Source organism: Myotis davidii, unplaced genomic scaffold (assembly GCF_000327345.1).
Source record: "Myotis davidii unplaced genomic scaffold, ASM32734v1 scaffold164, whole genome shotgun sequence".
Lineage (NCBI taxonomy): Eukaryota > Metazoa > Chordata > Mammalia > Chiroptera > Vespertilionidae > Myotis > Myotis davidii.
The window spans coordinates 1,874,800-1,886,623 of NW_006296417.1; the positions used below are offsets into that span (position 1 = coordinate 1,874,800).

Below are 11,824 nucleotides of genomic sequence, written 5' to 3' on the forward strand. Positions count from 1 at the left end.
GTCACTTGAGATAAGCACCCAGGACCCAGCAGGCCGATTCCTGGAATCCTGGCAGCCAAGGCGAAAACTGCCAGGCAGCCCCATCTGCATATGCGTGCACACCTTCCTTTGCAGGTACATTTGCTACAAAGTGCAAAGGCGTCGCTTTCCCCAGAAAGGTGGCATCAGGAGGGAGCCAGGCTCCCATTAGCCCCGACTGCTTCTCTCTCAGATCCTCCAGGAGCCACTGGGAGACCAAGGAAAGTGAGAACCAACCGTTGTCCCTGCCCCGGAGGACAAAGCATGTGGCATGAGTCACCGAACTAATATACCACGGCCACCGGCCAGGTTTGGGCCCGGCCCTGGGAACTCCAGGATGAAAAGACCACGCTTCCTGCCCCTGTGCAGAGAACACGCGTGGAAGGAGGAGAAACAGAACATAAAACATAAAATTGTTTCTTTTTCCCCAGCCAGGATGGCTCGGTGGTTGAGCGTCGACCTATGAACCTAGAAGCCATAGTTGGATTCCCCATCAAGGCACATGCCCAGGTTGCAGGCTCGATCCCCAGTGTGGGGCGTGCAGGAGGCAGCCGATCCATGATTCTCTCTCATCATGGATGTCTCTTTATCTCTCTCTCCCTCTCCCCTGCTCTCTGACATCAATCAAAATATATTTTAAAAAAGAAATGAGTGACAGAGCTGGGTGTGAACTTACAACCCAGGTTCCCTGTGAGCTGGCCACAGCCTGCTCTCAGGGCGTGAATGCAAGCATCTTGAAATGGTAAACACCGGCGCTCCCTAAAACCAATTTTTTTTTAAAAAAAGTAGACGGACAAACCGAGGTGACTGGGGCCCTTCAAAATGTGGCCCAGCCGGCACACCACGGGGCGTAGGCCGTTTCTAAATTGTCGCCTTACATCTCGCCAGCGCAGCTCCTGGGCTGCTCACTTTGTTTGCTTTTTCATATATTTTGGACAACTGTGTACGCTCGCAGGAACGCCGCCATCGCCCCTCCTGCCTGAGGCCACGCCCAGGGTGTCCCGGGCCCACACCAGGGGATGTGCCCCCGGAAAGCCACACCGCCCGCCCGGCAGGAACCATTGGGGTAGATGACAGCCTGATTTTTTTGTTTGTTTGTTTACGTGGACAATCTCTTCAACATGCGTCGACCTATGTTATTCTGTAAGCTGAGTCCTGGCCGGTGTGGCGCAGTGGGTAGACCATCGGCCGATGGACCAAAGGGCCCCAGGTTCGATTCCGGTCAAGGGCACGGACCTTGGTTTCAGGCTCCTCCCCGGTCCGGGCCCTGGTCAGGGCACGTGCAGGAGGCAACCCATCGATGTGTGTCTCTCACATTGATATTTCTTTGTGTCTTTCCCTCTCTCTTCCACTCTCTCTAAAAATCAACGGAAACATATCCTCAGGTGAGGATTTAAAAAAAAAAAATCTGTAAGCTGAGACCCATCGATGTTGCCCACTTTTCCCCGTTCTTTCTGTTTCTCCATTTTTTAAAAATACATTTCTTTATTGCTTTCAGAGAAGAAGGGAGAAGGAGAGAGAGATAGACACATCAGTGATGAGAGAGAATCACCGATCAGCTGCCTCCTGCACACCCGCCACTGGGGATCGAACCCGCAACCTAGGCATGTGCCCTTGGCCGGAATCAAACCCGGGACCCTTCCGTCCACAGGCCAATGCCACTCTGTCCACTGAGCCAAGCCGGCTAGGGTTCCATTTTTTTTTTTTTAAAGCAATACGTCTCTTACCATCTCTCTTACCATCGTCAGTAACTTCAGGGCCCTGTCCACTGAGCCAAGCCGGCTAGGGTTCCATTTTTATTTTTTTTTTTTAAGCAATACGTCTCTTAACATCTCTCTTACCATCGTCAGTAACTTCAGGGCCCAGTTAACGGATTACTCTGTGGATACATAGATTTACATTGTTGCTCTCCATCGGAGGCCAGTGTAAAGACAGGGAGGAAACCCCAGATCAAGGCAGTAGGGTTTCTGGCTGCCTTCTCCTGGCTGCATGTTGGATGTGGACTAATTTGCAGATTGTTTGTATTCATTAAAAAAAAAAAAAAAGCCACGTCTGCCCCTTTCCAAAGAGACAGAGGCACGTGGCCGCCCTACCTCCGCTCGCAGACGCACCAGGAGACTTGAAAGCCGGCCAGGATTTGTAAAATATTGGATTGGGATAATGGTGTGTGTGTGTGTGTGTGTATGTGTGTGTGTGTGTGTGTGTGTGTGTTTTAAACACCTGGCTAATTTCATATAAAGTGTTTACACTTCATCTTGCTGGCAAGGGATTTTTCTATGTAGGTGGTGGAGGATTTCCTGTAAGTTTTGCAAGCTCCCGGGCAGGCCCAGTCGCAATAGGTACGTACGTACCCTCTGTGGTCGGAGGCACGCAGGCCCATGTCTTCACCTCCTGTTGTTACCGCCTGTGGGAGGCGGCGGCTGCATGCCGCTCGGGGCGGCCTTGCCACTCCCGGCCGGACTGTGGGACGCGCGCAGGTACCTTGGTGAACGTGAGCGAGGATGGCCTTTTTAGGAATTCCAGAGAACCGAGCCTCGAGGCAAGAGCCTCTTCTCCCTGGACGCATTCTCCGGTCGGAATCGCTGTCTCCCGGGACCTCGTGGGTGAAACGGATATTTCGAGCATGACCGAGCTTATTAGGAGCCCCAGGCGCTTCCTCTACTGGGGTTCAGACGTTGCAAAGGATGGGGGTGAGGGGGGAGGGAGGGCGGAACTGTGGGCGTGCAATGCCGAGGGAGGGGGAAGAGGGAAGCAACAGGTTCAAAACGCCTCTCGCAGAGCCTCGGGTGGGCTGAGAATGAGGATCTAGGAAGATACGTGCTTCCCACGCGTGGGGCAGGAGCAAGTGGGCTCGGGGGGGGTGGCTGAGGCATGATTATGAGGATGGGGGTGAGGGCGTGCGTTTGGGGTGCAGATGCATTTAATGGGCTTTACCTTAGACTGGGTGGCGTGGGGGACCAGTGCGGTTGGGAGACCCGTTCAGAATTGGAAAATGGGGGTGGGGGTCCGTTTTGCAATTTGCAACAGTATCCAGGGAATGGATTTGTGGGTGTTTATTCGCTGCTCTAGTGGGGGGAACTTCACATTGTCCTGTGACAGGGGCCTGGGCCCAGCTCCACCCCCACCCGTGCTGTGCGTGGGGTGACTTTTGCAGCCTGGGCGCCCCTGGCCCTTCCCTTTCTTCTTCTGCCAGACGAAGACAAGACACGCTCGCCCACATGCCAAATTCTCGGGGTTGCTTTCAGCCCCAGAAAAAAACGGTGACTCCTCGCTTTGGGCACCCGTCTCCCTTTCAAAGATGCTCCAGACTCCGGCAAAACAAAGCCTCGCGCAGCCCAGACTGGGGGCGGGGCGTGGGCCTTAGGTGAGAGGGCCTCCCAGGTGAACGGAAACCGAGAAGCACAGGTACACACACGCACACGCACACGCACACGCGCACAGCCCTCCCTTCAGCACGCCCCACTTAACAAGCGTTTGCACAGAGTCTGGCCCGAGCTGCTGCGATGAACAAACGCTAACCTCAGGCTTTACCCGGGGTTTCAGATCACTCCGATTGTTTGCAAAACATGTTCTTTTTTTTTCTTCTTTTTTTTTTTGTCACTTGACAGTACTTGCTCTCTCTGTGTGAGCAAAACGCAGAGGCTTCCAAAGGGATGATGTGCAAAGCGGGGGGTCCGCGCCCCGGTCTCGTGCGCCCTCTGCTGGCCGTGAGGGTGCGCTGCAACTCGGGACAGCGAGGCTCGGCCATGATATTCAAGGAGGTTGTGCTGAGAGAGAGAGAGGACTCCTTAGACCAGTGGTTCTCAACCTTCCTCATGCCGCGACCCTTTCATACGGTTCCTCGTGTCGTGGTGACCCCCAACCATAAAATTATTTTCGTGGCTACTGCATCACTGTCATGTTGCTACTGTGATGAATCGTCATGTCAATATCTGATAGGCAGGATGTATTTTCATGGTTTCAAATTGAACATAATGAAAGCATCGTGATGAATCACAAAAACAATATGAATCAGATACAGTATGTGTCTTCCGATGGTCTTAGGCGACCCCTGTTGAAAGGGTCGTTCGTCCCCCAAAGGGGTCGCGACCCACAGGTGGAGAACCGCTGCCTCAAACATTTCCAGACTCTTCTTTTCAGTGTATGCAAGTCCCGGATTTTGGATAAGATGTTTGAAGAAGAGATTCATGCTGGAGAGCCCCCCCCCCCTTTTAAAATTTTTATTTTTATTAAGTGACTTGGCTAGTTTGGGGTTTGACAGTGTTTACGGGAAGGGCTAAGAAGTTAGCCTTAGGCCCTAGCCGGTTTGACTCAGTGGTTAGAGTGTCAGCCGGTGGACTGAAGGGCCTGCAGGTTTGAGTCAGGTCAAGAGCGTGTACCTCGGTTTCAGGGGCACGTGTGGGAGGCAACCAATCGATGTGTCTCGTTCACATCAATGTTTCTCTCTGTGTGTCTCACCCCATCCATTCCGCTCTCTCTTAAAAAAATAAAGTGGAAAAAATGTCCTCAGGAGGTCAGGGTTCGATTCCCGGTCAGGGCACATGCCCGGGTTGCGGGCTCGATCCCCAGTAGGGGGCGTGCAGGAGGCGGCCGATCCATGATTCTCTCTCATCACTGATGTTTCTATCTGTCTCTCTCCCTCTCCCTTCCTCTTTGAAATTAATAAAAATATAAATTTTTTAAAAAAATCAATAACATGCTTATCCAATGCAATGCCTCCATCACCCACAAAAACAAAACACAATACGAAGCAACAGGCTTCCATGGGAATGGCAGGATTTGTTTTTTGGTTTTTTAATATATTTTACTGATTTTTCACAGAGAGGAAGGGAGAGGGATAGAGAGTTAGAAACATCGATGAGAGAGAAACATCGATCAGCTGCCTCCTGCACACTCCCCTACTGAGGATGTGCCGGCAACCAAGGTCCATGCCCTTGACCGGAATCGAACCCGGGACCCTTCAGTCCGCAGGCCGACGCTCTAGCCACTGAGCCACACCGGTCAGGGCTGTTTGTTTTTGTTTTTCGCTTGCGCACTCATCTTTGCAAGGACAGTCAGTTAACCTCCCGCACGTGTATGGTTTTCCCAGGGCCCTTGTGACTCATCAGACACATGAACTGTTGCATTTTTGTGGGGGCAGGCGTGCCACGGCCCAGCCCCCCCAAACCTGCTTCTCCTGGGGTTCGCGTGGCCATCATTCTGTGGCCGCCCAAGACACCCTGCTCCCTGCCGTGCCCTGAGGACAGAGCTGGCTCACCCTGGAAACAAATGCCTGGCGGGCCTTTTGCGGTTTCCCCACATCCGTACGGGGACTCCAACCTCAGGAAGCGGGGCCGGCCGTCAGATTAGGGAACGGAAAGGCGCGCGCGGTGACTTTATGCTCGGGAGTACGTGTTTCCACGCCCAGACACGTGCCATCAGGAAGGAACACGATCAAAGCTGGGACGACCGGGGAAGCCGGGGGGGCAATAAATGAGTTTCCTGGTGTGTGCTCACTGCTGTCCACGCCTCTCCTTCGTCACAGAAGCAGGGGGAGGAGGTGCGTATCCTTTCTCTCGTGCCACCTAAGACAGACACTTGTATTTATTTACCTTACTGATTTCAGAGAGGAAGGGAGAGGGAGAGAGAGAGAAACATCCATGATGAGAGAGAATCATGGATGGGCTGCCTCCTGCACGCCCCCTACTGGGGATGGAGCCCGCAACCCGGGCATGTGCCCTGACCGGGAATCGAACCCTGACCTCCTGGTTTCTAGGTTGACGCTCCACCACTGAGCCGGACAAGACAAATACTTTCAAGGCACATACTAGATGCTATTTTTAAAAAGCATATTCATTTTTAAGGGCTTAAAAAAAATCTAAACATACAGTAAAAACTTAAGCTCCCAAGAAGAAAATGGACCAAAGACACTAAGAGACATGTAAAGGGACCACAAGTGATTTTTTTGGGAAAAAAAATGTGGGTGGTGGGGACCCCCAGCCTCACTAGCAGTCACAGAATTGAGACGAGCTCTCTATTTCCCCTCCTGACGTTAGAGAAGAGAGAAGTGGGCTACTGGCCATTTTTTCCTCCTTTTCACAAAGATGTGCCACTCTCAAGGCTAAGCTCAAAGCTGTAGCAAAGAGTGCACCATGGCCCGACCGGCGTGGCTCAGTGGCTGAGCGTCGACCTAGGCACCAGGAAGTCAGGGTTCGATTCCCAGTCCGGGCACATGGCCGGGTTGCAGGCTCCATCCCCAGTAGGGGGCGTGCAGGAGGCAGCCGGTCCATGATTTCTCTCTCATCCTGGATGTTTCTCTCTCTCTCCCCTTCTTCCTCCCTCTCTCTGAAATCAATAAAAATACATTTTAAAAAGTAAGAAGAAGGAGTGTTCTTTGCGGCTCCCACTAGATAGCCCGGATGTATACAGTAGGCATCTATCAGCGGCGTGGATACCTGGGTCGATACCAGGAAGGCGTGTCACTGTCCAGACACGGGCCCCAGCACCGGTGTTGAGATGCAGCCGCAACCACAAAGCCAGAGGCCTCCCTCTCCCTCTGAGCCGGGCTTGCACTTGTACACGAGCCCCCGGTGTGTGTGTGTGTCCCTGCGGGGCCCGGGCCTGCCTTGTTAGGAAATCGGCGACGACGACGACGCCGCGGAGCCCGCGGGGCCTCGCATAGCTCTGTGTACAGTAACGGAGAGTGGAACTAGGGCCGCGAGCTCGGAGCCTCAGACAAGCGATAAATATAGACTCCTCTCCCAATTCCTCTGCCGTTAGTCATGGAGGGACAGTGCGCGTTTCATAAACTTATAAGGAATATACAAACAGTTCCCGATCTAAAATAACTTGGAGTAATTTTGAAGTGTGTGAAAAGGATATTTTTTTTTTCCCCTCTCCGCCCTGGCCATGTAAGCATCTGTGACAGGCGACGGGCATCTTTATGTGGCCGTGCCTGGCGGTCACAACGCTGGGGAAGGTGCAGCAGGATCTATGGGCATCTTTCTCCTTTCTTTCTTTCTCTCTCTCTCTCTCCACCTCTCCCTCCTCCTCCTCCTCTTCTGGAGAAATACTACAAAATAATAATAATAAAAATTTAAAAGCAGGTTGAGGGGGTGTGAGTTGTGTGAGAGACACCTGTGCGTCCCTGGTGAAGAACTGGACGCAGGCCACCCTCATCACACTTCACTAGAGCAGGCGGGCCCTGCCTGGTCCGGGGAACTGTCTCCCCTCCTTTTCCTTGATTTTTTTCTCCCATTAAATCTTGTCTAGCCCAGCCCGCAGGGCTCAGTGGTTGAGCATCGACCTAGGAACCAGGAGGTCACGGGTTCCATTCCTGGTCAGGGCACATGCCCGGGTTGTGGGCTCGATCCCCAGTGTGGGGCGTGCAGGAGGCAGCCGGTCCATGATTCTCTCTCCTCATCGATGTTTCTCTCTCTCTCACCCTCTCCCTTCCTCTCTAATAATAATATTTTTATGATAAAATAAAATGGATTTAAAAAAACCATAACCCACAGCCCCGCCAGAGGATTCCGACCGCCCTACGTTCCCCGCGGGTGGCGAGCCTGCTTTGTATCTCTGCACTGGTGGCAGCCTTTTCTCCCCTCTCACTAATGAGCTCTTGAAATTTTTACTCGATACTGTTGCCATTGTAACTTGCCCCCCCCGCCCTGCTTTCCTGGGGGGGCCCTTCTTTCTTTCCCGTCCTCTCAGTAGTCCGCCCAGCACCGCCTGTCGGGTCCGGGAGAGACGGAAGCCGTGCGACCGGTATTGTCTGGAGGTGACTGTTGCCTTTGTTGGCTAATGAAACGTTCGCAGAGGCATTCAGGAGCCATCGTGACCTGTTTCCCTGCACCCCTCGGCCTCCCCTCTGTACTGGCCAGGCAGGGACAAGGTCCCTGGAAGGGGGGGGTGGGGGCACAGGCTGTTTCTCCCTCTGGCTGAGCCTAGGAATTGGTGACGAGTGTGAATCAGACTTGGTCTCGGGAATCAGAGTTGTTTGGGGGGACGGGTTCCGGGGACCTTGGAGTCTCCCTGCGTCCAGTTGCTCCGTCTAGTAACTCAGTGGTTCTCAACCTTCTGGCCCTTTAAATACAGTTCCTCATGTAGTGACCCAACCATAACATTATTTCCGTGGCTACTTGATCACTGTCATGTTGCTACTGTGATGAATTGTCATGTAAATGTCTGATATGCAGGATGGGCTTAGGCGACCCCTGTGAAAGGGTCGTTCGACCGCCAAAGGGGTGGCGGCCCACAGGTTGAGAACCGCTGGTTTAGTTGCTCCGGCTGCTCGGTAGCACAGCCATTTCCTTAGATGTAGTTGCATCTGCCCCTGAGTATGTATCTATGGAGCGAGCTGCAGCTACAATGTTGCATCTTAGCGGGGACCCTGACTGACACTCGGGGGCCTTGTAAGGGATGTTCCCTTATCTCAGCCAGTTTGCTCAGTGGATAGAGCGTCAGCCTGTGGACTGAAGGGTCCCAGGTTCGATTCCTGGTCAAGGGCACGTGCCCGGGGTTGCAGGCTGGATCCCCAGTCGGGGGCATGCAGAAGGCAGCTGATCCGTGATTATCTCTCATCATTGATCTCCCTCTCCCTTCCTCTCTGAAATCAATAAAAATCTATTTTTTTAAAAAAGAAAAGCAACACGCTCACCCCCGTCCCTTCTGCCCCACAGCCTGCCCGAGCGCGTGCGGGAAGCGGGCGTGCACGGAGAACAACGAGTGCTGCCACCCCGAGTGCCTGGGCGGCTGCACGGCCCCCGACGACGAGGCGGCCTGCGTGGCCTGCAAGCACTACTACCACGAGGGCGTCTGCGTGACCGACTGTCCCCCCAACACCTACCGCTTCGAGGGCTGGCGCTGCGTGGACCGCGACTTCTGCGCCACCATCCCCAACGCCGACAGCTTCGAGCTGGAGGGCTTCGTCATCCACGACGGCGAGTGCATGCAGGAGTGCCCCTCCGGCTTCATCCGCAACGACAGCCTGAGGTCGGTCTCCCGGCCCGGGGGTCCCCTGGGCCCCAGCCTTTGTCCCTTCTGAGGGGGGGAGGGACCCTGGGGGAGGTGACGGGCGTGGGTCCACCTGAGAGAGCGGGCCTACGTTACATGTTTAAAAATAGAAAGGGCGTCCCAAAATTCACGCAAGAAGTAACGTTGATAGAAAACACAGGTTTATAATGAAAAATTGTAAATTTTTTATGGGTTCGTAAAGCGTACAGTCTAGGGTGATGTATGGAATAGCATATCGGGTAAATATAGCACATGGGGTCAGTGGCCTCCACGGCTCTGCTGGCACATACGCACTCGTTTGTTGAAATTTTCCATGACCGTTTTGCATGAATGTGGCTGAGTTTCGATGAGGCTCATTTTCATCTTGATGGCTTGGTTCATCGACAAAATTGTCGCATTCAGGGTTCAGAAAGTCCACGAGTGATTGTTGGGAAACAAATGCATCCACAGCGTGTCACTGTTTGGTGCGGATTAGGGGCTGGAGGCATCATCGGACCATTCTTCTTCAAAAATGCGGCTGCTCAGGCAATAACAGTTAATGGTGCTCGCTATTGAGACATGATAATCCAGTTCACCCGATATGCTATTCCCTACATAACCCTATCCTGTATACTTTGTGAATCAAAAAAAATGTACATTTTTTAATTATAAACCTCTGTTTTCTATCAAAATTACTTCTTGCGTGAATTTTGGGACGCCCAATATTTTAAACAACTACCACCACACAGCGGTGTTGATCGCGTGGCCGGCTAGAATGAACACGGATCCATGTGGGCTCTCTTCGGGGCGAGGAGGCACTGACCTCCGCATTTGGGGGGCTCCTTTCTCTCCCGCAGCATGTACTGCATCCCCTGCGAAGGACCGTGCCCCAAAATCTGTGAGGAAGACAAGGGGACAAAGACCATCGACTCGGTGACCTCGGCTCAGATGCTCCAGGGCTGCACCATCTTCAAGGGCAACCTGCTCATTAACATCCGCAGGGGCAGTAAGTATCCCTTCCTCCTTCCCCCTCCCTTCCCCCATGTCCGCCCCCCTCCCCTGCCCGCATCCTGCAGGATCTCTTGGTTTTCTTGGGTTGGTGCCTTTTCTACCCGTCCCCGACTCACAACTAAAATACAGGCCGAGAAACAGCGCGGCGCCCAGCCCGCTGGCTCAGGGGTTGAGCATCGACCCATGAACCAGGAGGTCACGGTTCCATTCACCATCAGGGCGCATGCCCTGTTGTGCAGTCGATCCCCACTAGGGGGCGTGCGGGAGGCAGCCAGTCCATGATTCTCTCTCATCATGGATGTTTCTCTCTTTCTCTCCCTCTCCCTTCTTGTCTGAAATCAATAAAAATATGTGTTGTGTTTGGTTTTTTAAGAAAAACAAAATACAACAAAGGCTGCTCTCCAGACGCGGTGGCCTTAGCTAATTGGCGAATGGCATTTATGATTTTACTTTCTCTTCCTCCGCCTGGGAGCTACCACGTCCAGCCTCCTAGAAACACACCTTCCACTGCCTGGGGGTGGGGGTGGGGGGTATGGGGGCTCCCGCACCAGCAGCCTGAGCATCTCAGAGTCACCCCCGGAGCAGGCCCTGCCACGGCGTCACTCGCGTGTGAGTGGGAACCCGGGTGTTCCCTCCTTGTGCTGAGCGAGAGCTGGGTGACGTGGCGCCCTCTTCCCGCAGATAACATCGCCTCGGAACTGGAGAACTTCATGGGGCTCATCGAGGTGGTCACGGGCTACATCAAGATCCGCCACTCCCATGCGCTGGTCTCCCTGTCCTTCTTCAAGAGCCTCCGCCAGATCCTCGGCGAGGACCAGCTGGAGGGGTGAGTGCTGCCTGCGCGCGCGTGTGCGGCCCAGGGTCAGCTGTGCCCTTGGAGGGTTCTGTGTTCCCGAGGTAAGAGCCCCCTATTGTCAAGAAGAAAAAAGGAGCCCTGGCCGGTGTAGGTCAGTGGTTAGAGCGTCAGCCTATGAACCAGGAGGTCCCCTGTTCGATTCCCCGTCAGGACACATGCCCGGGTTGCACTGTGGCTCGATCCCCAGTAGGGGGCGTGGAGGGGGCAGCCGATCCATGATTCTCTCTCATCATTGATGTTTCTTTCTCCTTCTCCCTTCCTCTCTGAAATTAATAAAAGTATTTTTTTTTAAATACTGTCTTTGGATGTAAAGGCAGTGAAGTGAGTCTTGGAAACAATGAGGAAATTGCACTTACTGAGTAACTGACTGGACAGGGGTTTCGGTGGTGTTTCTCTGTCCCTTCCACCGGCTCCGTATGCCTGGGTTTTGTGGCTCCTGGGATCCGGTCCCCCGGCCTTCTCCGTGCTGTAAACAGCCTTTGTGTGCACAGCGAAAAGATCGCCTTGCTTCTCAGAGAGGTTCACCCCACACACAGCCTTTCCCGTGCCTATGGCTCGCGCGTCAGACTCCCAATTCCAGATGCTTTTTAAGTTTATTTTTACTGATTTCAGACAGGAAGGGAAAGGGGTGGAGGGGGGAGAGAGGGAGAGAGAGATCAATGATGAGAGAGACATAATGACTGGTTGCCTCCCACACCCGCCCAGAACCAGGGCCGGGGATGGAACCTGCACCCAGGTATGTACCCGTGACTGGGAACCGGCCTGAGACCCTTTGGTCTACCTGGCGACACTCTAACCACATAGCAACCCGGCCAGGGCTCTGTATAGACGTGAATACACGTCCCTCGCATCCCGTGATCGCCACTGGTAATGGTAACTGTTTGCATAGGCCACCGACGGCTCTGTTTCTCACGGCCAAGGCCGTGCCCTCCGGAGCTGCACGGCCGCGGGGACAACTGGGGCCGG

The 11,824-nt window shown here is 53.7% G+C and overlaps 1 protein-coding gene across 1 annotated transcript in view; it reads left to right on the plus strand.

Annotated features, from left to right (window-relative positions):
* IGF1R (insulin like growth factor 1 receptor) overlaps positions 1-11,824 on the plus strand; it is a 147,322-nt gene that overhangs the window by 82,724 nt on the left and 52,774 nt on the right. The window contains exons 3-5 of the mRNA XM_015569111.1: positions 8,679-8,991; positions 9,849-9,997; positions 10,684-10,828. Of these exons, the coding sequence (XP_015424597.1) occupies positions 8,679-8,991; positions 9,849-9,997; positions 10,684-10,828 (607 nt within the window). The remainder of the gene's footprint in view (positions 1-8,678; positions 8,992-9,848; positions 9,998-10,683; positions 10,829-11,824) is intronic.